At 43.3% G+C, this 26,476-nt stretch overlaps 1 protein-coding gene across 1 annotated transcript; it reads right to left on the bottom strand.

The window, feature by feature from the left end:
* On the bottom strand, positions 1-26,222 carry si:ch211-137a8.4 (ABC transporter F family member 4). Its single transcript, XM_044032110.1, has 4 exons — positions 26,025-26,222; positions 5,140-6,822; positions 3,955-4,461; positions 1-559 (listed from the first exon to the last, which is right to left on the bottom strand). The coding sequence occupies exons 2-4, from the start codon at positions 6,578-6,580 to the stop codon at positions 537-539; spliced, it is 1,971 nt and encodes a 656-aa protein (XP_043888045.1). The 5' UTR covers positions 6,581-6,822; positions 26,025-26,222; the 3' UTR covers positions 1-536.
* Positions 26,223-26,476: the final 254 nt, after the last annotated feature.

The raw sequence follows: 26,476 nt of genomic DNA, 5'->3' as shown, positions 1-26,476 counted from the left end.
TTTTTGTTCCTTCAATCCACCAATCAGGAAACAGAGAGCAGAGTTTGAGGCAGAGGAGGGGGAGGAGACAAGAGTTTGGGGAGGGGCGGGGTTTAGGAATGACTTTTTTTACATTTCTAAGTTGTTGTTTTTTTCTTCTTTTCTCTCATAGACAAATATAAAATCTTACAGACAAGCAAAGAAAAGACAAAAAGATAAAATAAAAACACAAGATGTACATGTCTGTATCTGTACATATGAATGTGTCAGTGGAAGGGGGCGGGGCCAGTGATGGATGTGTGGGTTCATGGGCGGGGACTGAATTATTGCTTTCTGAGAATTTATTCATTTTTTTTTTACTTTTAAGAATCGCACCTTTCATTTTCTCAGTCTCTCTCTCTCTCTTTCTCACCATGACAACATGTGATTACTCCATTTATTTGGGAGGAAGGAGGAGGAGGGATGGAGGAGAAGGAGGGTGAGGGTGAGGGAGGGGGTGGGGCTCAGAGCTCCATGCTCCGCGAATCCCGGCCAGTTCTAATCCTCTTTGTGCGGCCTCACACGTTTTCCGCCTTTTTGTCTGGTAAATGATAACAAAAAGAGATTGAAAAAATGTATTAAAAAAACATAATAATTATGATAATAATGATAAAAACAGTCAGAAAAAGGGTTACATGTTGTGTTTAGTAGTTTGGCACAGATGTTAGTTTAGTGTGTCAGGGACATAAACAAAGCAAACAACAAAACCAACAACAGTTTTGTGAGGAAGTTTACAACAAAGGTGCTGTCACACGATTAAAAAAACAGGAAGACGTGTCATCTGTGTGTCTGTCTCTTTAGTGTCTATCTAAATATAAAGAGTTCATCACTGTGACACTACGATTTTTACTACTAATCTAGCAGCATAAGGTGAGAAGGAGGATCGCAGAACAGAGCAGCTTTTGCTCCACATGTGGAAATGTTTGAAACGAGACATAAACTCTCAGACAAAAAAAGAAAAATACATTTTAAAGCTCAGGCCAGTCATTTCTAATCTGGTTTTTAATCTAATCTTCACGTCCTGATATCCATCAATAAGTAAAGTTGTCCTGAAGAAGCTGGTGTCTGTATTCGCGTTGCAAACATCCTGATAAGAAAATAAGCAACATATTGCCCTTTAGTAACTTTCTATTAACCAAATACGAGTTTCAAAATCTATATAATTATATCATCTATTCTTTCTTTTTTCCACCTGAGCAGTTTCCCCCTGTCGCCATTTGTCCTCGCCGCGTCTCCGTTGCTACGATACACAGGACTCACAGTGAATCGGACGACAAATTAAAAGTGTTCAGTTTCTGAGGATTTTTATTTTCCCTCATACACTATCTTCAACAAATCCTTATTTTTATGGAACGGTTGTCGACCCTAGTCTGTACTGTAGTCCTAACAACCTTACTGTATTAAAAACTATTTATTCTGATGACATACCTGTGTGTCAGAGAGAGCGGTTTACACTGCTATATGTCATATGTGTAGCTTTAACTCTTGACTGTGGTCATGTCTAACGTCTGGTGTGACCAGAGCAGTGTCTGTCTGTCTGTCTGTCTGATTTTATAGCAGTAGAGTTGTTCATTTTGTTCATCATTGTTGTCGCTCTGTCTGACAAAAACACTAGAAACGGGGGGGACAGCCTTGTCCGAGAGCTTTGTTTGGACAGTGCACTGATGGAGCTTAAACACATTAACATGATTTATGAAACACAGATTATTAAACAGCTTCTTCCCCTCAGCCTTCAGAACCCTTAACATGGAATTCACCAACATAACTAATCTGTTGTTAAGACTAATTATATTGCAGTGCAATACTTCCTGTGACTGTCACCCTGCCCTTTTTTTGTTTTAAGTACTTTATTAATATGTCTGATGTTTATTTATTATTGTGTGTCCTGTGCTTCTTCTATTGTCTTGTACGGTGTCAATAAAGACTTTCTATTCTATTTCATTGACTGGTATTTGGAAGGTTGAGCTTCTGTAGACATCCGCTCCACACAGCACAACAGGCCCACAATACAGTTTGGCAACGAATGGTGCCACTGCATTCAAACTGAATTAGCAGCATTTCAGTTGAAGCCTCATGAAAAATGGCCGAGTAAGTGACACTGACGTGCAGTGTTTAGTGGCGGAGCTTTGAGTTGAGGGATAACATTTCCACACTTAATGACTTGAGTTTGAACAGATCTGAAGAAGAACATGTTTCCATCATGGTACAGTACAGCCGGTTTAGCTCCACCCAGACCAAACCATACTATTTTACTCTGGTACACCTAGGGAAGAGTGCCAAAGAATGGAACGGTTGGAGCTGGTTGTTTTTTTTTGTGTTCCTAATGGAACACAAAAAAAATGTACCGTACTGTACCAAACCGAACCATTCCACTTGGTGGAACACGGCTTCTGATCGAAAGTCGAACTAATACACCGAGACTACTATCCCTTTTTACACTCCATCGGCACAAAGAATTGGATATTTTTTACATAATAATAGGAAGATACTGAACTGCACTCCACGTGCTAAGACTAACGCCATCACTGCTTGAATACTGGGACAAGGTCTGTAGTCCAATCATCATCATTTAAGTTCATGAGCAGGCAGCGCCAACCGCAGCTGCCCTGAGAACCCACGCTCCCCACCCGAGTCTGTGTGTGGTTTTGTCACATGGCTTCGCTCTTTGACTATTCATGAACTTGACGATGAAGTTTTCAGACGGACAGTCTCTCTCTTTCTGTCTCGTTATCTCGCTCCGTCTATTGCGTCGTTGTGTGAGGTATTGACACATAATGACATACAGCTGAGTGCACAGTGCAGGTTCCCTGGAACCCGCGTCAGCACTCACAGAAAACTGATTTTAGCCACAGAGCAAAATACTCATAAATAACAAGATGAGCTTACGTCAGGGATATCTCAAGAGTCACTTTATCTCGTCGATTCACAGCCTCTTCCATCAGGAAACTGGCGTTTGTGTGTTTTTGTAAACCAATTACTTTCTTCAAGTCCAAAAAAGAAAATCAGCGATTTTACATTTTATATCAAAGCACACAGGAGTTGTGGATCCACTGCTGCCTCTATCAGTAAGTTCCAATGTGTTATTTTCTGACATCCTTCATTCAGACTGTGCAGCAGCAGTAGATCAACAGCTACTGTCGACTAAAAAAGGAGATTTTCTCTCTGGACTTTGTGTGGGACAGTGGGCAGTCTAATGATGAGCTAAAGCAGCGTACATAATCTTAAAGCATTATAGACTTAAGGTGGCATCGATTTAAATTGATTTTCACTCAGCATGTGGGTGCACAGTGTGCAGTCAGTTGTGTGTAAGAACAACCACACTAAACAAAAAAGATCTATCCCTTAATACTGATTTAATCATAAATGACGTGATCATGTGACAGTGACTTTCTAACTATAAAACTTGTGAGTGTGTGTCACCGTGTGTGCTACATTAAATCTGTAAACTTTGGCACATTTGAGTGTATTTAACCTGCGTGTGTGTGTGTGCTCAGTATTGGATGTCAGCATTTTCACACCCGTTTAAACCATTGTCGACGCCCAGCTCCCTCTCTAATTGGTCAGTTGCTGCTGACATCGCATTGTGAACAATGGCCACCGCTGCCTCTCGTAGATACCTCTTCCTCATCTCCTCCTCCTCCTCCTCTTTCTCTCCCTGGTCACATGACTCTGCACCCTCATGACACCCTCCATTTTCCGGAGACCCTCCCTCCGCCTGTCCATCCTCCCTGCTAAAGGCTAATGCTAGCTCAGGCTCTTGACAGCTGCTGCTTTTTGTTTGTTTACTGTTGTTAGTGTTTGTTAGTGCGGCTGCTTCATGTTGTTGTTGTTGTTGTTGTTGTTGTTGTTGTTGTTGTTGTTTGTTAGTGTCTCCGTCTTTGCAGCTGCTGCTGTTTTGTGGGTCATCAAAGTCCCGGTTGACGCGCTCTAACTCACCGCTGTTCACAGCTGCCGTGGTGTTGATGATCTTGGCATTGGCCTCCTCTTTTACTCCTTCCACCTCCTTGCTCTTCTTGACAGGGCTGCTCCCCGTCGTCTTCTTCTCCTCCTCCTCCTCCTCCTCCTCCTCCTGGTGATTGTGTGTGGCATTCTCCTCCACTGTGCCATTGGAGCAGCCGTTCTCCCCGTTGGTCACTGGAGCTTCTGCCGGCGTCTTCACTGGCTCCACGCAGCTCTCCTCTGCCGGCGTTTTCTCTGACGCTGCAGCGTCTTTGTCGTTGGTCTCCTCAGAGGCGGCTTCATTGTTGGCGCCTTCTTCCTCCGTTGCCTCTCCTGCCTCTGCCACCTCCTCCTCCTCCTCCTTGGCGCCCTCACCCAGGTCCACGCTGCTGGACTTGCCCTTCCGCAGGATGAAGTTCTTCAGGGACACGGCGCGGCCAAAGTGCGAGCGCTTGGCCTTGGCCGACTTTCCGTCTTTGCCCTCCTCTGCTGCTCCTTCCTCACCTGCAGGGAAGAAGGAAGTTCATCTTTTTAAGTGTCTGAATGAATAATCAGATTTTCATTGATTATCTCCGGAAAATGCACCGTTTAAAAGACTCAGCATTTCCCCTGAGGAGGAATTGATAAACAAAGGATTAAAATAAATTCATTCATTACTGATTATCACAAGCAGAGCAATTAAGATAACTGTGTTTAATGCTGCTCTAATCAATTTTTGGCCATGAGGTAGAGAAACCTCTAATGATAGTTCAGTCTAATATTGTTTGAGAAAAATCTCTTTTTTGGGGGGAAAAACGATTTAGATCAAAGAAATAGTTCAGGATTTTTTGACAAACTTATGTCAAAGAACATATATATACACATATATATACATGCATATTGTGTACAGCTGACTACCTAAACTGCATGAGTTAGGCAGAATAAATGGACACTGGAGTTGTGCTTATCAAATCAAAAAGCAGTAGAGCAACAGCTCCTGAGTCTTTGTGGGCTTAAAACGCTGACTTTCTCTGTGGACTTTGGTGTTGGAGAGTGAGCAGTTTACAGATGGTGGTGCAGAAGTCTTGTCTCTACAGTAAACTAAAAACAGAGCAGAGCTCAAAAACAGCTGATGTCAAAGATCAACCTTAAAGGCAAGTCCTGTTTCGCGCTGAGATTTGTGAAATATCTGTCTCGTCTTACCTGAGGTGGCAGCTGTAGCGGCGTCCTCCTCCACACTGGGGGCGCACTCTGTATTGGCTCGTTTGGACTTGGGGATCACGCGCTTCTTGAACGAGGTCCAGATCTCGTTGGCATGATGTGTCACTGTACCACCTCCTGCCGCCTTCTCCTTCTCCTCCTCCCCTCCCTCTGCCTTCTCCTTCTCCTTCTCCTCCTTTTCTTTCTCCTTCTCCTTCTCCTCTCCCTCGTCTGTCTTGGCCTCCTCTGCTCCTCCCTCTGCCTTTGCCTCCTCTCCTGCTTCCTCTCCTCCTGCTTCCACTGCCTCCTCTGGCTTGATATTGTCAGCAGAGTCTTTGTCTGAGCTCTTGGCCTTGCCGCTGATGCCGGCCATGGATGGGTCCCTCTTCATGCCCTGGAAGGTCCAGGAGCGTTTCAGCTTCCACCTCTTCTGCCCTGACTCTTTGGAGTCCAGTGTGGAGGAGTCTCCGCCGCCTCCTTCTCCTCCCTCTCCTCCCTCCTCCTTACCTTCCTCTCCTCCTGCACTGCTCTTCTTGTGTGCCTTCTGAGCCATGAGCTTCTTGAAGGAGTGCCAGCGCTTCATGTGCTTAGTGGTGGCTGAGGAGGACGAGGCCTTGTGCTCTCCATCTGCGCCTCCCTCTGCGCCCCCCTCTGCTCCTCCCTCCGCTCCTCCTGTGGCTCCTCCCTCCTCTGTGGCAGAGTCTGCGGTGGTGTTAAGTGCTTCCGGATCTTCCAGCCGGTCCAAAGACTTTGACCGGACTTTAATTTGTTTCTGGGGTTCTGCGGCGGTGCCGTCCTTCTTCTCAGTGCTGCGATGGGAGAAGATCCTCGCGACCGGTTTCCGAATCAAATCTCGAACAGTGGATTTCGCCTCCGCTGGTTTGGCCTTCTCTGATTTCTTCTCCTCCTCCTTCTCTCCATTTTCCGGAGCCTTCTCTATCGCTGCCTCTCCTTCTGTGCCTCCCACTGCTCCCCCCTCAGCGACTGCAGCCTCCTCTCCTTTCTCTCCTTCTTTCTCTGCTCCCTCAGTTGTGTTATCCTCTCCTCCACTGGCAGCTGTGGTGTGCTCCTTCTTCTTCCTCCCACCCATCACCTTCCCCAGACCACTCTTGTTGAGGAACGAGTCCAGAAACGAGGTCTTGTGCTCAGCAGAAGAGGCGGTTTCTGAATTTTGAGGAGGTGCCGACTCCTCGCCTGTTGCTGCTGCTCCCTCCTCGGTTTCTGCAGCTACCACCGCCACCGCTGTGTCATTGTTCACAGTCTCTTTGTTATCCACCACCTCGCTGTTGACAGCAGTGCCATCGTTATCAACGACCTCGCTGTTGACAGTCTCTGAGTTTGCGTTAGAGTTTTGGGCCGGTTGCTCCACCTCTGCAGGTTTGCTCTCTGGGGTTTTCCCATCTTCCTGGACTACTGGCGCAGCGCTGGCCTCTGTCGCCGCCATTTTGGCAAGGGCAAACAATGAACAAAAACAAAAAAAGTGTGTTTCTTCCTTCCTTCCTTCCTGTCTTTCTTCCTTCCCTGACCTTCTGCCCTCCTCTCTCTCTCTCTGGCTCGCTCGCTCTCGCTTTCCGATGTGTCGTTCCTCCCACTGTGGTGTGGTGGCGCTCTCAGGTCATGGAGTGCAAGGTGGAGAACAGTGGCAAGGAGGAAAGATACTCAGCATCCTACTTGTCCTCCAAACTCCTGCAGTGAAGAGAGAGAGACAGGGAGGGGAGAAGGTGAAGCAGGTGAGGAAAAGAGACACAGATGGTTGATCGTCTGAATCAACAGCACACACACTCAATTAGTCCGGTCTAGACTGTGCACTGAATTGGAAGTGTAACATAATAAGAGAATCTCAGTGGGAAATGCAATGTGATTATGTTTCCTGATCAGTTACACTCTGTGTGATTCGATGATGGATACATACTCTTCTGGTTTCTTTTGGAAATAAAAGGACAGCGATGATGAAACAAACAGCAGCAACAAAACTACCAGGAATTTCAGTCGACATATGATGTGCACATGTTGACTGCAAGGGTATTTAAAGGGGTAGTTCAGGTATTTTGTGTGTCTGTGTGACATACTGACACATAGTCAGCACCACATCACCGTTACTGAAATGTGACATCATCAGACTGTTGGCCACTGATTGGTCAGAGTGTCGTCACAGGAAGTGTCATGAGCACGACGTTAGCAAGGACATGCCTGAAATCTCAATATTTAACAGGAGTCTGGTGTATTTAGTGAAACCTGTTCAGCCATATTTTAGTTCAGTGACTGCGTCAGACAGAGTCTATGCTTTGCTCATACAGGAAATACTGAAGTCATCTTTTTAATTAACCGGTTATAATGATTCAGTTACACTGAAAACAACTGCTTTGCAAGTCACTAGTTTGTGTGTTTGTATCACGTATAAAACGATGTTGCAGCATTTTCGTCCCTATGTTGTGGAGGTACAATAGTAATGAATGTTGACCCCAAACATGTAAAGTCGAGCCGTGCCAAGCCATGCTACAACTGTATCGTGGAAAAGTGCCAAAACTCTCTCTCAGCGAGACATGGCTGCCAGCAAGGCCATGAGATAAAACAGGATTTAGTCACTTTACAAAATGCTCACCCAATAAAGGCTATGCCTGCTTAGGTCTACCATATCTCACCATGTACTGTTTTCAAACTAAGAAACTGGAGTTTGAGTCACTTTGTAAACCACTCACTTTCTTACACCAAAGTCCAAATCATAGCACACAGGAGTTATTGGTCCACTGTCTCCATCAGCAAGTTCAAATGTGTTATTTTGTGACATCAATGTTTGACTTTAGTGCGGGAGAATGACAGATTACAGAGTGATTTTCAGTCATTAAAGATCTGCCACTTATCCTGTTGAATGTCACAGCAGGAAATGGAGCCAGTCTCAATCAAACAGTCATTCACACGCACATTCACACCTACGGTCAGTTTAGAGTGGGTACATTTTCAAAAATACCCTCAGTTTCTTAAAACAGTTGCTCACTGTAAGAAAGTAGTTGGTGGAGACTGTTTTCAGGAGTGGATTCGTCCACATTTAGTGATTTAGTGCTTCAGGGAGCATTTGTTGCAGCAGGAAAACTGGCTGGTGTGTAGTTGATGTTTTCAACTGTATCTGTTGGCAGGATGTGGGCAAAAAGTGCCAGCTGATTTGCATCCATCATGCAAGTGATGTGGTGTGTACCAGAGGAGATCCAGGTATATATTTAAAACTCTTTCCTGATGACTGATGAGGGACATACTGTACATTTTCAGCAATTTCTCAGGGAATTGCATTTAAATGTTGATGTACATAAAAAAATAGTCAACAAAAAAGGACAGTTAGGCACCAGTGAAGGTCTGTACTCTGCTGGATTCTGCTCCTTTAAACACAAACAACTCCAAACCACAATGAATGAATCAGCAGATCAATGAATGAGTGAGTCACACACTAGACGTGAAGCAGCCAGCGTAGAGCCGCGAGTCGCTACGGAGTGACTGTAGTCCCACGCTCTCAAGAAAGAAGAAAGTGAAAGAGACGGGACGGACGAGAGCGGGAGAAAGACACAGTCTGACAGACAACGAGAGAGAGAGAGAGAGAAAGAGAGAGTGAGGCGTAAACACAAAGCCTCACATGCTCCAGATAATCTCACTACAGTGTTTTTCATGTCTGGATGACTGGCTGCCATGTTGTCTCACTGACTCACAGCAGTCCCCAACCTTTTTTGCGCCACAGATGAGTTTCATGTAAAACAATATAATCTTGGACTGGTATAGAAACAACTAAAAGTTCGTGAAAATACAACTCACCATCCCACTGAACTAGTGGAAGCAGCTTGTTTCATGAGGCTTCATAGCCTCATTTGCTAGAATGACCTGTAGCGATAAACCCCTATTTTTAAGTAGGAATCCTGATATTGTCTATCAAATGCAGCTTTCTTTTTCTAGGAAGTCAAAGGCTCTTCTTCTTCCGTCTCCTCCTTGAGCCCTTTCCCTTTCCAAAGAAGCTCTCCAAAGTTTGTTTTACTAATTTTTGCTAGCTTGTGAGCTAAATGCTTGACGTACCATATCGTGTGACCAAGACGAACGTTGTTTTCAAAATAAAAGATCTTTCAGATAATCAGTAAAAATCTTATTTATTCAGTCTTTCTGTGGGCCTGGTACCAAATGGCCCACAGACCAGAACCGTAGTACCTCTGGTCTAGACTCCTGTAATGCATTGTATGTTGTTGAGTTCACAATGCAGCTGCTTCTAACTGGAGCATGTAAACATGATCACTCTCTACTGGCTTGATTTTGGGATCAATTTGAAACCTTCTCCTCTTTGTTTTTACGTCCTTGAATGGGTGTGCACCTCTGTACATCTCAGACCTCTTAGAGTTGTATACTCCCTACCGGGCGCCAAGGTCTGCAGATCAGCTTTTCCATGTCATTCTTAAAACAAGGCAAAAACCAGAGGTGATCGAGCCAAACTGTGGAACGAGCTAACCACCTGTGTCAAACTGGTCCCCACCCTGAAAAAGTCTCATCTTAAAACCCGCTTTTACTCCTTGGTGGCGTGATTGTGTGTCTCTGTCTGTCTTTTAACGTCCTGTATATTCTTAGTGTTCTAGTGGCATACAGTGCTTTGGCAACCATGTGTTTTTTTTAAATGTGCTATATAAATAAAGTGGATTGGATTGTTTATGACGGCACAGTCTCTTACTGCTTCCTGACCATGTGCCGCTTCCTCCCGCCTCAGTGTGGCACTAACTTCTGTTTACTATACTGCGAGCTTTAAATCGCCACTAGCCTGTTAGCTGTGACGCACACGGCCTCTCGTGTCCTCTGCCTGATAGTGGCCTTAAGATAGAAACACGTCTGGGGCTGACACACAAAAATGGCTCCACACTTTAATAGCACAATCAGAGTTGTGAGTGCACAAATTAGTTTCAGTGACAAAGCACATGAATCATTCATCGTGTGGACACTTGAGTTCAACCTGTACATCCACACCATGTTTACACATTGAGCAGACAATCGGCAGCTTTCGATGGGAAGCCACTGTGAAATCCCATCTGAGCGACCGAGACATTCAGATTGAAACGGATCGGTGAAAATCTGATCTGAATCGCATTAGAAAAACCACCTCTGCATGTGGTTCTGCAATCGGCTTTGGAAAAATCAGCTGTCATGTGTTTTTTAGCTGTTCAGACTGACAAAAAACGTCAAGCTGGATATGCTTAAAAATCTGATACGGGCTGCAGTCTAAACAAGGCTTCAGCAATGTGAAGATTATCGGTGAGAATTGTGTGGGAATACTTAATTAATAATGAAAGACAGGCTTATATAAGGACTTGGCTTCTGTCTGTGCCTATTCAGCCACTAATGTGGGTAATTATTTGAATTTGCCGGATGCTGTTTGCTTCTGTGTGACTGAATAAAAAAGCATAAATACTACTACTACTACTACTACTACTAGTTGTTAGCATCACACGTACATATCTCATCACGGGAACTGTGACGGGAATCCTAGGACGTGTCAAGAGAAACTTGTGATTACAGTCTTGGGGAAGAAGTGGAAAACAGCCAAACGTTTACACATGAATCACAGGTGTTTGAGTTGTTATCACTCTCACTCCCAAAAAGGGGGGAGACAGCAAAAGCTCCACACTGTGAGCTCAGACAATGTAGTGGTGTTGCGTTGTTACATGAGGATTCATGCTTTCATCTAACTCTTTAAACAGGTGTTATATACTGTATGAGATGCTGCTCCACCGGTCTGTGCTTCTCTTCTTTTCTTTTTTGGCGGGCGCTCGCGCTGCAGCAGAGCAGCTTTGGATGGTGGTGGATGTGAGGCTGAAGCCCTGAGGTGTTGGAACAGCATCAGACAGAGGACGATGACAAAATGGTGGAAGGGGTGCAAGGAAGAGGGGAGGGGGTGCAGGGGGGGAGGAGGAGGAGGAGTGATGCAGACATGGTCTGATTGTGAACCGTCTCTCCTCAGCTCCGTTCGTCTGTGTCTCTGTCTGGATTTTTATTTCTCTCTTTTCATCTTCCTCGCTTCCCCCTCTCATCTCTTCACGACTCTATTCCTTTCTCTGCCTCGTTTTTTTCCGGTTGTCCCTCACGCGGCTGTGCCTCCACCTCTGCCTTGTTCTTTCTTTTCTTGTCTGTGTCATTATCTTTCATTAGGTTGTTTCTTGTCCTCATCTCCGTCTCATTCATCCGGTTACCTTCCGTCCATTTCTGTCACAGTCGTTTATTTTCCTCTTCCTGTCTCGTTCTCCATCTCGCCTCCTGCTCTCTCCTTCATTATCTCGTCTGTCTCTGTCTCTCTCCATCTTTTGTCTGTGTCTCTCCTGATTTTACCCCTTTTGTCTGTCGTCGTGTTTTCTCCCTGATCGTCAAACACCTGTTCTCTTCGTGTCACTGTAATATCGAAATTTCCCCTGTTGCCGTTGCGACAGCGGCAGAGAAACACCTGCTGCAGGTGAAGGTAACGAGTGTTGGTGTTGAGGTGTCAGGGTGAGTCATCACTTTGTCCTCTGGGACTGTGGGGACGACAGAGAATCATCAAACCCACCTGAGGGAAATGACCTGGAAATGTCAGAGCAGTAGCTAAATAAAAGCCAACGCTAAATGAGACGTTTCCGTCCTCTCTTGTCTCCTTTAACGTAATACTGTCCCGTAATTACTTTTGATAGCAATGTTTAAAGCAACATAACCATCAATCTGCACCATCCAGTCACGCGTCACACGGGCAATGACGTCCATACACGTCCCTGAAATTGTCCAGAGCGGCTGTATGTAAACGGCTAAACTAGAAAATCACCAACTCTTCTGGACATCTTTTATCTGATATTGTAAAAAAGGTTTTTTTTTCTTTTCTATTTTGCAACAGAAGATTGTCATAAATTATTAAGAGTTTTGAGACAGTTGATGAATTTAGACCATTTCAGGCAGCATCACTCTGATACTCTCTTTCACGCCTAATTTACTCGGATATTCGGGCTGCAATGATTAATCCATGAATCAATTACCAAATGAATCAAACTACTAACTTGTTTTTGTAAAATAAAAAGTTCTCTGACTTCTTAACTTCTTTAACGTGAATGTTCCTCTCGGTAAAACAACCAACACCAACTGATATTTTCAACCGCTTCTTTTTTGGATTTAATGGATTTAACAAACTTTCAAGAAAATAAGTGGGAGATTAGTTGATCATACTAACATATAGATACAGTATATATACAGAAATTACCATCAGGTACAATGTACATAAAACCAACCAGCACGCGCTTACTCCCATCCTATATTGCTTATGCTTCACTTCTAAATCCTGCCCCAATGCAGCTCCAGAGATTTAAAAAAACAAAATGGAGCATTTTCAAACGTCTCAGTTTTCAGGCCTGAAGCGATGCCTCGATGATGAGGATGTAACCACAGAACAAACAGAACAAACGCAGAGCAGTGTGTGTGTGTGTGTGATGGAAGCTTTACCTGTGGCAGCTGCAGGTCTGGATGTGTAAAGACCGAGGAGCTGCCTCAGGTGCGGGAACTGTCCACACGCGTGAGCGTCAGCATCACCACAAATCTCTCGCCTCCATTTAACAGGTTACAGTCGCACACTTCCTCTGCGGAGCCTCTCGGGTCCGTTTTCCAGCTGCATGTTTTCACAGTCTAATCCCTCAGGATGTCTGGTAATGGACTTCTAATGGGGGGTCAATAGGGAGGCGGACGAGTGGCCAATCACCGAATCCCACTTCACGCTGAGATAATAACCTTCCCTCTTCACACCTCCCTGTGATCAGAACCACACAGCCCCGGGTCCTCACTGCAGCTCTGCTGTGTTTCACGGCTCAAACTGGAACCTGTTTGTAGAATTTATTCTGGGTAAAATCTCACCTGTTAAAGATTAAACTTTAACTTACCTATATCACAACTAGTAGCTTGAATTTTGATTTGTTTTCTTACTAGTTTGATAGTTTTGTAAATCACATCCTGCAGTTTTCTCAAAAGTGACCACACTCCCACATTGCTCCCTCTCATTCTATTTTCCAGTTACAGTTGAGTATCCGTGCCTGTGTCCGAGTATGACTGTGCATTTAATACTTTAAATTTAGCGTATCATCCCGTGATACAGCACATCTGACCTGAGATTTATGCTTAAATGTGGGGCTGAACGATTTTAAATAAATATCCAATGTTTAAAATGATTTAATGTGTTATATTTATGCAGATCTGTGAGGAAACAAAGATGTCCTCTGATAAATATGATATTTTGACTTTAACAAATATTGCGCCTCCTGTAATTTGAAAGTATAGGCTGCATTGCGATTTTTGATAAAATTTCGATGAATTGTTCCGCCTCACTTAAATGTCAGAGATTGTTTACAGAACAGTCACAGAACATTATTATAGACAATCACAGCTTTTGTGATTCAGTTTTAATCCTCGCATTAAAATATGTCAATATTTTGCAAAATGTTTAAATCTGTTAGAGTGACTATTGAACTAAAGCTTGACTTAAAAGTGACTCCCATCAGAAAACTACCTGATCTTTAGAAATAGCATTAAAGTATGGGAGCCAAAGAAACGCAGAGTGTAACAGTTCAGGTGATTACACAGTTTGAGGTTCTGCAGCATCGTAATGAGAACATCATGTTCAGTGATTCAGACCTGGAGGAAAACTCTTCTCACACTTTTAGGATTTCAGTCACGGAGCAGGCGACGAGTCACCGTCTCACTGCAGGACACAGTTGCTGCTGTGGGAACTGAACCTGTGACCTCCCACACGGAGGATAAGCGGAGCAAAGACCGTGTCAGCATCGAGACGGTAGTGAGTCGTATTAATTTGTACGCTCTGAGAACGCAACAGCCAGTCGGCGGACAGGGATCCTGTGACCCGTCGAGAAGCAGCGAACACTTCCCGGACCACACAGATTTAATTAACACGATGCTACTAATGGGAGTAAATTTGACTCTGATGGCAATGAAACTGCTCTTTACTGAATTAGCTGCTGTGATGAAAGATTATATGGATTTAAATTAAATACAAATCTGGCCAAATTGTTTTGCCGATTTGAAAATGAGTCTTTGCCGAAGCTCTAAAAGCATCTCAGGTTCTCTCTTTTGTGATAAGACAAGGATGTGTCATCGCAGTCGCTGTGGTTAACGCTGGCATCTAAAACAAAGACTGTTGGAATCACTGCTTTACGTGTTTGTGTTTTAGCATGGATGAACACAGACGCTCTCATCACGACTTGATTACCAAAAGCGTTGCTCTTTCTCGTTCATTGGATTCTCAGTTAAAAAGAAGCCATTTCCTTCCTGTTTATGCCTGAATGGTCATGTGACACGTGTTTACAGGTGTGTCAGTGGGAATTAACTGCATGTTTGGATAAAGACGGTTTCCATCTTGTTCACACTGGGGAGTCACAGACTGACATTTACCGCCCTGATGCTGCCACGGAATGGACCCAAGACAGAAATGTGACCTGAGGTGCAAAACAGCTGCCGATTTTACTTTTACTTCCTGTCACATTCTGATGCGTTACTCTTGATGCTGAAGTCCTCTGGCTCCAGGTCAGACCATCTGCACAACATCGCAGAGGTCCAGAGAAATCCATCCACAGTAACCAGCTCACATCATTGTAGATTCTCCACCTGCTGCACATTCAAGTGAAGAACTAGAGCTCACATGCAGCAACAAAACCTCTCTAACATGTCCTGCTCTGCAACCACAAACTGATCCCATCTAATGAGTTTAAGGTTTTGTTAAAGTGTAGTTACGTGAGGTCCTGACACGTAGTTCAGACCTGGTATTAACATCTGTCCGAAAGCTGGGGACACACTATAAAACTTCCACAGTCGTAAACGATTTTGAAAAGACACTAACCGCCTGGTTTCAGCCGAATTTTTACGACGACTGAAGGACTGAGGATCACACTTTTAACGACTGATGAGGATCACGGATGACATGATTTGTCAAACCAACTGAAGTCAAGTGAACGCATTAAACTCTCGCGAGAGCGACCGTGTCTATCTCCCTGTGTCCCGCCAACTCTTTTTCATTGGCTGTTGGCGACATAAACAGCACGCACTACTCGCACGCTAACAGATTTCTGTGCCATGCTGACGGTTTCCATCCAGTGTTGACTGGTGCAGACTCTGCCCAACTGTGAATCGTGGGTAAAATCTGGCAAAAACCATATCTCCAGCTTTAGGGATACAATCAGAAGTAGACATCACAGTGCTGGTCAAAGGTGTCCTCAGGACATAATAAAGACACTGTCACAGTCACTGAAAACATGGCTGCCAGTGTGGACACCAGGAAAAAACAAAAATAAAATTGACCTTAGCTTAAGTCCACGATATTGTAAGAACATCTCAGCCGCTCCTGTGTCTCTGTGAGCCAGATTCTCTCTGTGGCCGTTTAGTGTCCCGTTGGTTGGTTCATTGATTCATTGATCAATATGTCATCATTCATTGTTATTGAAGAGGAATGATCCAGGTATTGATGCTCAGTTAAACACTCAGATGGCCCGGTGGTTAGAGTGGGAGGTCGGCAGGTCAAGGGAGGCGAGTCACTCTGTGATGAACTAACATCCCACCCAGTGGGAGTAGAAATATTCTGGCTCGCTTCATGCTACGGGACCTGGAGTTCAACACTGGTCTGATGCTCCTTCAGTCTTCAGACCTGGTTTCCTTTTCTGATAATCGAATTCTGATTGATGCTGCAGCGTCTGCTCTGTGACGACCTAGTTTGAAATCCTTAGCTTTGATCAGATATTTTGTTCCCATTAAGAAGAAATCATTTGGTTGGTATTAGATTTGATGTTTCTCCAGTATTTGATCTAGTAATTTTGACTCATATGTATCATGTATCTACTCATCCTTATATTTAAACTAACTGTAAAAAGAAAGGAAACTCACTTATGAGTGGTCGGATTACTAAAACACCAAACATATACTGTTTAATGTTGTTAAGACACATGTTCTCACATGTCTCTTAATCCCTGCTAATCCTTAGACGTTCACATTCTGCTCCCTCAAACAAAAACAGACAAACACTTCCTTATTTGTTTGCCAGATGCAAACCGGAGTTAAATATTCCCCACGTGCGTCGGACCCTGACCTCTCACTTTTAGGACCATGATGCGTCCAAACTGTCCCGTTAGATGCTGACTCAGGACGAGTGAGGACGAGGCGCCAGGTGTCAGGCACGGTGTGATCTGCCTCAGTGAGCTTCAGCAGATAAACTGCTGTTGTTGTTGTTGTTGCTGCTGTGGATTAGAGCCGAGTATTTTCCTGCAGCCGACTGACATGAGGCGAGAACGGCCAGGCCTTTTAGTGTCGAGGTATTAAGCTCAGGTTTAATCCAGAGCAGGAGAGCAGCCAATTTAAACTGGATTCAGCCGAGAGGAGGACCACACATCCCTGTGCCGTCTCTGCTTCAGCTTCTATGAGACTCTCTGAAAGCTGGGTTAGGTATATATCTGTTTTTATCCATCGTTCATCTCTTCATTCTTTCATCTTCTACTGCTTTATCTTAAGGGTCGACGGGGGACATCTCTGCACTGCGAGAGGAAACCAGGCACGCACACACGGGGGAAACATGCAAATTCCACACAAAACTAGCACGTAACATACAACAATCAAAAATAGAAGGATTCAGTTGGAACTGTTGTGATGGGTGTTTGAAATAATGATTTCAATGTGAAAATGGTTCATTGTTCAGCCCGAGCACAGACAATAAAACACCTGAAAATCTGAGACAGCAAATTGGATTGTGCGAATATTCGGGAGAATCGGTGACAAAGCTGCTGGATCTTTCATACAGAGGGAAAACTGACTCTGTGGACATTAAAAATGACAGCAGGGTCCAGGCCTGTTCCTCTTTTATTTAAACCACAGCTAATGTCAGTCAACCGGTGTCTCCAGCAACCTCCCCACTGACGAGTCCTTGAGCGAAAAACTCTCCACCTGCAGGTGAGAGTGGTGCACTGCTGCAGCGGCGGGCCTTCACCTGTGACCTACGACCTCTCTGAGAGCACAGGGCTCTGGGGAAAGAGGATTTTCCTGCAGGGGGCAATAAAGTTTCAATTTACACGGCACTTCATTTAAGCCTGTTAAATGCATCAGAAGGATGAGGAGAAGTACACTTCCACTAACTCCCACAAAAGACACAGAATGCATGTTGGGAATACGGCTTTGGTCAATAATCTCTCAGGCTCGGTCAAGTTCAGACAGAAACATTCACTCTTTTCAAAATAGAAGTCTCAGTTTCTGTTCGTCCACACGAAAACACAAACCAGCAGCTTACAAAAATGCATCTAATTATTTTGTGAGCGTCTCCTGTGTGATGTGTCATCATGATGTGATGGACAGGTGTGAACACACACCTGACTGACGCACATATCCACTGCATTCTGCACATCCGCTCAAGAGAAGGTGAGAACGCAAATGTACAAAAAGGTCAATCTAACCATTTACACAACCTGTATTTTGAACATTCTCCTGTTTCTGTTTATGTGAAAGTATCTGAGACAGGGAAATCTGATACTGTCCAAAGTTGGACTTCCACACAAATGTGAACAACATCTCGTTTGTCCATAGATTGAATTTTGTCCACACTTTTAATGCATCAACAGCACATTTCTGGGATATTGCTTTCAATTTAAAAGGTGGCATGAGTCTGCTTGATGTAGAGCCCCCAGGAAACCTTTGCCTAAGGCCCCAAAAGTCTGAAAACTAAAATGCCTCGGCTGCAAACACTGTACAAAAGATTGAATGTGTGAGCTACTGCAGTTTTACTCCAGTGAATACTGCAGTCAAGGCAAGTTATTATTATTATTTATATTTACCGAAGTGTCAGAGGTCAAGAGGTTCAGGCAGAGTAGGTTCTCAGCATCTAAGTCTTGTTGTCATGGGAACTTCAATCACAACTCTTGATTTTTTTTTCTAATGCATCTTTCTTCAAAGTTAAAGAACAAACTCAATCATGAGAGTGAAGTCATGTGAGGAGCAGGAGTTTAACCTCAGACACCGAAAGCAATACACGTTTTTCACACAGTGACATTATAAATTCAATGTGTGCGCTGAAATATTTGACGTTAAATAACTGTGTGACAGTCGGTGCTGAGATTCTTCCAGTGATGAATCAGGAATGCAGGACAGTTGCTGTTTGTGCAGACCTCAAGCGAGCGAGTAACACGACGGAGCACAAATGGTCAAATCATTATCGCCTTTGTCTTTTGCATGAGTGATTCTTTTTCCACTATACAGTTCAAGCACGACTCGTGTGATAATGTGATGTCGACAGGCTGCCGGCCACTGATTGGTCAGAGAGCGTCGTCACTGGAAGAGTCATGAGCGCGACGTCCGACGCGAGAATCCAAGCGAAAAATGGCGAACTGTAGATCAGTTAAAAAGACTTAAAAATCCTGAAAACACGCGTTAATCTCCAACATTGAGCAACAGCATTTCTAAAATTTCTGGTGCATTTAGAGATCATGAGCCAAATCACAACCTATTCAGCCGTGTTTCAGCTCAGCGACTGAGTCTGTGCTCCAGTCATGCAGGAAGTGCAGAACTCAACGTCACAGCAGTCTCCGCCCACATTGAGGAGGTGTACTATAATACACCGGAAAATGCGTCCATTTTTTTCTGGTTGTTACGTTTGAGATGAGGAGCTTAAGCATGTGATCGCACTTACAGATCACAGTGCAGCATGGAATCTCCTTTTGTATGTCATCATTGTTGCATATAGAAAATGAGCTGGACGCAGGACAGATCTCAGTGTGGACACACATGTAAACAGCAGGTGTGTATGTGATCTGGTTAGAATCAGATCTGAATACGAGATGTTTTAATGCAGTTGTAGAGGCACTGGAGTTATTTAGGTGCTCTGGTTTAGGAATGTATGAAAGGAAAGGAAGTTCATTATTGGAAAGAGAAAATGGCGGCACTCCATGATGCCTCTCCTCCTCCAGTCACCCACAGTTTCAGTCACTCAGCCAAAGTCAAACTGTTGTGTTTGTGTGTTTAATTTGTGATTTTTCTCAGCTCCTCAGAAACGACTTGGACCGATGACAGTGAATAAAGTTTAGCCTGAATGTTGGAACCATCGACTGCTGTGAACTTATTTTTATTTTATTTCATATGTGACATAAAGATTCATAGTGCGTCAGTGTTGTCAGCTGATAAACTGCAGCGTTATCATCCAAATGCCTGTAAATAAGAAAACTGCAGAATATAATTATTTTTTTATCATTTCTATTAATTGATTGTTGATTTTAAATGGCTTCAAAGAAACAGTTCATTTAACACAGATTTAGTTTTGAGAGATAAACCTCCTGTCACTGAGATTCACTTCACACATGATCCCAGATGTTTCCTGCTGCAGTGACTGAATCCACTGGTGGTTGGATGATCAATAAACTAATAATCAATCACATAATTACTTTAATTACCTACTCAGAGCTAGTGTCTGTTATTTACATGACAAACTCAGATAATGTTAACTTTGCTTAGAAGATGCTGCGTTGTGTTGGCCGAGCGATTTTAGTCAGACTAAGACAATAATTTGGTTTTCTTAATGTCATGTAAACACATTAGTGCGACAAAAATCGAGCTAGTCTTAGTCGCACTAACATACCTGGATAATGCAAATCATAGTCTGATCTCTTGCATGTATACGCTTTCTGCACATGCACCAAAATTTCCTCCACAAGGAGATGTCGCGATGGCGTTGGCGAGAGCGAAAGCTACGGAGACGACCCACTTTTGGACTGAAGTACAGTAGGTACGACACACAGAACCACAGAATTGTTCATCTCGCCATTCGCTTGTTTTTCTGTGACATAAAGGTAAAGATACAGCGCCACCTACGGTGGTGAAGTCAGACATATTATTAGAATAATAAATCAATTTTCTCCTCCGCATGTATACTCGGACTCTGCAAGTTGTCCAATCGCCTGTCAGACTAGTCAGACTATGACCTGAGCTTGATTAAACTGTGCATGTTAACGTACTGAGTGAGAAACCTTTAACCCAGACCTACACAAATCACAATCTTCGGATCTTCATTTAAAAAACAACAACCCAATATTGATTAATAAAATCCAACGATTGATCTTTTAAAACATGCCATTTACTGCCGTTTGGGACAGATTTCTCAATGACTGAAAACAGGAGGTAAAGAAGCTGCAGGAGTCTCTTTCTCAGTTATCATTGAATTATCAATGATCAAATACGTGTTGCCTACCCCAGCTTTAAACTCACAAATAAAAGTTCCCCGCACTAGAAGTCACAGGTGAACATCAAAGAAGACATAAATATTCATCATTTACTAGTGGTGTCATTGGTTCAGATGTTGTTGCCCTGAATTCTTCATCTCACCGTAAACAAGCTTCAAAACAAATCTGCAGTTTAAAGAGACATTCCGCCTGTCCATAGTGGCATCATTATTTCCCTCAATTATGGCGTTACAGAGGCCGACTCACAGACTAAATGCCTTGTTTCTGTCCACCACGGGAGCCTTCTATAGAGCCGCAGCTCCATCCTTCAACAGAGAGGCCCCTTCATCGCGCTGCCCTCCCCCTCCTCCTCCTCGTCTCCTCTCATCCTCCTCGCTCTCTTCTCCCTCAGACACAGACAAGTCTTTATCTGCCCATCATGTGCTTGCTCTCTCTTTCTCTTTTTTTCTCCAGCCTGACCCTGTTTTCCACAGCGAACAGGCATGCCAGTTAGGATTTGGGGGGTGGAGGTTAGAACACACACACACACACGAAAGAGAGAGACGGAGAGAGAGAGTGATTGAATGGGAAAAGGCTGATTTGGAAAGAACAGCTAAATATTTTATCCGTGGCCACATTATCTGTCTGTGAAGCTTAATACAGATTTGAAGTTCTCATATTTTATTTTCTGGTCAAATAATCTCTGTCATCTGTGCAGTCGTGTTGTCTCTCTGTGTGTCGTCTTCACTTAGAGACGTGTAGATGTGAACGTGATGATTCTTAAGGGCCTTTCAGACAGAAAAAGCATTAAACACAGACCACTAAGTTAAAGGAAAGGCCTGAGATGTGCGTTACGTTGACTCCTGGGTTGAGAGGAAAACATCGTAACTGTCCGTCCTGGTGAACCAGGCAGCGTTTCTGAGTCACTCACATTAAGTATTCATTTCTCTATTCACAAGATTGATCGCTCATCCATTGTCTCGGGTGGATTTTTGTCATGCAGGTGGAAATGAGATCAATGTTATACACAAGCCGAGGGTGGAAACATCACAATATCTAACAGCTCAGCATTCAAAGATTGTCCCACTGATGATGATTTAAAACAGATAAAAGCAGAAAATCCTCAATTCTAAAAGTCACTCAGCTTATGATCCAAACACATGGAAGATCTTTAAAAGAAAAATCTTTTAAAGATCTGTTTTTAAGACGTTTACAGCCGCTTGTTTTCCTCCAGCCGCAGCTACATCCTGTAATCCGTCACAGTGACGTGTCGTCATGGCGATGACACCTGATTACTCAACACAGTGCCGACAGAGAGAGTGTTTTAAGGCTGAAAATGAGTGGTGAGGTCACTAAAACCACAGTTTTACACCTGAATGAAGTGAAAACAGTGAACATACGGAGGCTTTAATTCACTCTCTCTCTGTGTGTGTGTGTGTGTGGGGATGCGTTCAGGGACACTCTGGCATCATACACCTGTGATGACATCACCCATGTCTGGAGAGAGAAGTGGCCAGTGTCCCATTTAGAGAATTTGATATTTTATGACAAGAAATTTAACTGACAACTTATACAAGGTGATAAATTTAACGGAGCGCTGTGAAAATGGCGACGCTGAGCCGGCGACACGTGACCACGTATAAACGCAGAAAGGTGAGACGTTTGTCTGCACCGGCGTTTAATAAAAACCAGTCATGAAAGAAGAAACTACCAAAACAATAATGAGATTTGTTCGTTGTTATTTGGAGCACATGCTTCAGATTGAAGCCCCTCCTCTTTCTCTCAGTTGTCCTTCAATGTCTTTATCCTCTTCCCCTCTCATCACTTTCTATTCCATTTCTCCTCATATTCCTTACTTTCTTTCATCCAACTCATGTTTTCCTTCCATTTCTCCTGTTTTCCCCGCTCCTCTCGTATCCCTACATCTTTGCCCTCTTCTCCTGTCATCCTGTAATTTCTTCATCCATTTGTCCATTCTACATTCTCTCTTTCACTCTTGGTTGCAGGATCCCCTTCCCTTTCTTTCTCCTTTAAATCCATCATGATGTCTTTTTTCACCTCTTCACTTGCATGAACAAACTTATTCATCTGATCTGACTTGATTCAGTGACTGTATTTGTCCAATACAGGCGAAAACCACTGGACTGGATATCAGACTTACACAAAATGTGTAATCCACTTTTAAACTCTTTAAACCTTAAGTATGATGTAATTGCTTAAGTAAAAACACAAAAGAGACATTTGTCAGCTCATGACATGGGACCAGGACATGAGTGATGTTTTTGAAGTGGCTGTTACATGCTTCAGCAAAACGTCTTCTAAACAGCGTAACGTAACTAGTAACTAGGTACATTTACTGCATTACTGAACCTTTTAAAGTGAAGATGATGTTGTTCCATCATAATGGATTTTAATTCATAAGGAAACATTTTTACGTTATTTACTTCACATAATCTATAATGGTATAAATGTAATTGTCTCCACCGACACTGGTTTATTTGACTGTTAAACTTGTGACACTTCACTCTAACTTCATGTGTTTATTATAGTTTATGTTACAACCATAACTCCTCCTCCTGTGTATTCAGTTGAGTATTTAATTTATTTATTGAGTGAGTATTTAGCTGTACTATAGTTTAGAAACTATAGTAGAGGGAGTCGAAATGAGACACTAAAGGCAATAATACACCTTTTTAAACACAATGGGAGTTTTTCCGTGTATTTGCGTCTGAAGATTGAAGTTCCATTTTTACACTGTTACACTGACTTTATCTAATGTTTACATTTATGCTGTGGAAGTTTCAAACAATCACATATTTGGACCCTTCTGTTGCTTATCATCTTGTATTTTCTGATAGTTTGATCTGTATAACTGTGTATGGCATGAAATGTGCTTGTCTTTGAGTGACTTTGGACATATCTAAAAAAAATTATCAATGATAGAGATGTCATTCGCATTTATTATGCATGCTATATTGTTATATTTTCATTCTGAGGCCTCAAAGTTATAATTTTACTAATCATCGCTATCTTTGACCCTTTTTCATCTGTTTGGCACACAAGTAATTTTCCTTGTAACCAGCAGGTGGCAGTGTGGTAGGCCAGTAAAGGCATATTAGGAAATTCTCATAATGAAGTATTTTAATTTATTATGATTGGGAATTAGATTTGTTGAAGAGAAAATCAACAAATTTAAGGTGAAAAGAAATAATAGCTGTTCACACAGATGGGACATTTTTGGCACTTAGGGTCCTGAGAGTAACTATCTGACACAACATATAATAAAAATCACTGTTGTTGGTAATGTGACATATCCCAGGCTGATGTTTGATAAACTGAATTTTTTCAGTTTAATGTCAAAATGAATCCATTACATATAACACTTTTTTATATCACATTCCTCTGTTATGTATATATATATACATATACATATATATGTACATATATATAACATTATATATATATACATATACGTATGTATATATATATATATATATATATAACATTTTATATATATACAGTACATATATACATAAACATGTTATTTATATACATTATAGTTTAACAGAGGAATGTTATTATTTTAAAAGATTGAAAGTCGGTTAAATTGTAATAAAACTGTCAGCTGGGGTTTTGTGTTGTTAACTATTAATAACATTGTAGCAAGTAGATCTGAATGTGGAGGCAACATGAAGTGTTACCTCACACCTCACTTCTTCTTCATGTCTCCTCTCCTATCTCCTTCATCCTTGTTCCTTTTCTTTCTTTCTTTCTTTCTCTTCTATTTTTCATGTTTGAAGTCTCATCTTTCTCCTCCCCCTTCTGCATGTGAGCGCAAGACAAAACACAGACGGTTTGAAGGAGAGTAGCGCGTGCTCCCCCAAAATAGTACAGTTCCTATATGTATATGTGTGCGCACGTGCATGTAAACATGTCACGTGTGCTTACGCTAAACCTATTTTTCGTTTTCTTCTGTGAAAGCTTTAATAGTGCGCGTGCCGTGGAGACAGAATTTAATTGTATTGACGAAGAAGGCGCGCTCACGAGTCTATTGGGGGTGGGGGGGTCTGTCAGCCTTCCTACCGCGCGCATGCTCAAGACAGCAGGTGCCCGAGCCCCCCTTGACAAAAAAAGTAATTTGCATTGCTAATGAGCGGCACTGAGCCTCCTCCCCCTCCATTTTAGAGGCAAAATAAGCCCAACAGCTTCTAATATGGCGACATGTTTGTATTTGTATCATTTCGTCTTCTAACAAATGAAATAAACAAATGATGTTTTCTTTATGTGATGAGTAAAGTTTAAATAAATAAAAATAATATTTTCAATTATTATTCAGACTGAATTAAAAGTGGAACAATGTCATAGTTCTGACTGACACACACGTGCGCGCGCACACAGTCTTGCACACACTTCTATCGTTAATCTGTGTCAATGAGGAAAACTAAACACACACAACAGACACATGGGCCGCAGACACGTGATCGATTAATCGAACATCGGAACAGTGATCGGCGTGATGTCAGACACCAACAAACAATAAACAGGAGGTCACACAGCAAAAATAAGCAAAGCGCCAATTTCCCAACAACCCCCCCCACACACACACACACACAAGACACACACACAGTGGGGTCTGACGTCATGCTCTCTTCAAACGTCCAACTTCTTCGCAGAAGACAATAAGACTGTAAATAATAAATAAATAGGTAAATAAATAAATAATGAGATAGATGGCGGTGTTAATGACCATGGTCTCATGGTCTCGTGGCTGTGACGATGGGGTGCGTGCGTTTTTACACGCGTTTCATAGAAAATGGCTGAGACCCTCGCACCCCCCACTCTCACCCCCACACCCCATCCTCCCTCTTATGTGTCCTACTGCGCGAGCGCACTGTAGGCTGTACTAACATGCTCGATTTTTATATCACTGTTGCCGATCATGATGTTGTTATTGTTGCTGTTGTCGAGGTGAATAAACAACTTCATGCGCCCCAGGATTTGGGATTTCTCCTCAGTCCAACACACGCCCACACGCACACACACAGATGACACGCGCGCGCACCAGAGGCAGATTTAACATTTGACCATTTATGTCCAACACACACGCGCGCGCAACTCTAGCACCCGGGCCAATCAGTCTGGACCGATCCGGGCCATGAGATTGACCTCCGAGCTGCACGGTCTCAACAACCTGCACACACACACAAACACACACACACCGTTTTGTTTCAATTCCGTCGCTTACATGAGCGCGCGCAGCTTGAACCAAACCACAGCTCGGTGTATTGTCCCCCTCCGCCGCCTCCAGCCTCCACTCTGTGTGTGTGTGAGTGAGTGAGTGTGTGTGTGTGTGTGTGTGTGTGAGCCCCGCACAAAAAAACACACGCGGATCCCGGTCACTTGACTGTGGCTCCACCACCACCATCCACCACCTCTGTAACCAGGTTAATTTGACTATTATCGGCTAATTAGCCGATGGCTAATCGCCATTAAACGCATTTGCACGACCTGTAGCTTCCAGCTGCTGCAAAACAAAACACGGAGCAAATAAAAAATGGAATTAAAGGGTGGATGAGAAGGAGGAGGAGATGAAATAAAGAATAGAGATGGAGGCACAAACAGCAGGGAGGTGGTGAATGAAGAATCCACACAAGCAAACACACAAACAAATAAACAAACCTTTCGTGCACGTAAATCCGTTTCCAAGCGCGTGGAGAGAGAAAGGTAATAAGCTTGTTGTATTGGACTGGAAAAGACTCTGCTGAGGCTAAATCCACCGAGCCATCCTCTCTCTCCGTCTGTCTGTGCCTAAGTCTCTCTCTCTCCCTCTCCCCCTCTCTCTCTCTCTCTCTCTCGCTCCCTTGCGCGTCTGTGTCTAGCCAATGGCTCTCTCTCTCTCTCTGCCAATTGTTTGGGATGGAATTGGCGCGAGGGGTCGCGCAGCGGGGCAGGTTCCACGCGCACGCGCTACGCTCTCACACACAAACAGGACGTCTTCTACCTCGCGTAGGCTCCTATGGCTGCCCTTAGCAACCGTAAAGACCCCGACCCCCTTAGATTGAGACACAAATTATTTATTATTTATGTGATTTCCTTGCGGCGGAGAATGAAGAAGATGATGATTAGCAGGA

This window comes from Solea senegalensis, linkage group LG8 (genome assembly GCF_019176455.1).
Source record: "Solea senegalensis isolate Sse05_10M linkage group LG8, IFAPA_SoseM_1, whole genome shotgun sequence".
Taxonomy (NCBI): domain Eukaryota; kingdom Metazoa; phylum Chordata; class Actinopteri; order Pleuronectiformes; family Soleidae; genus Solea; species Solea senegalensis.
This window is presented reverse-complemented; position numbering and strand designations above follow the sequence as displayed.

What these genes read in the sequence shown, in the direction of transcription:
- si:ch211-137a8.4 (XM_044032110.1), bottom strand. Translation starts at nt 6,580, where the DNA reads ATGGCGGCGACAGAGGCCAGCGCTGCGCCAGTAGTCCAGGAAGATGGG. An exon ending in CGCTACAGCTGCCACCTCAG is followed by an intron (nt 4,462 to 5,139) that starts GTAAGACGAGAC and finishes TCTTCCCTGCAG; the next exon opens with GTGAGGAAGGAGCAGCAGAG. An exon ending in CACGGCAGCTGTGAACAGCG is followed by an intron (nt 560 to 3,954) that starts GTGAGTTAGAGC and finishes ATCATTTACCAG; the next exon opens with ACAAAAAGGCGGAAAACGTG.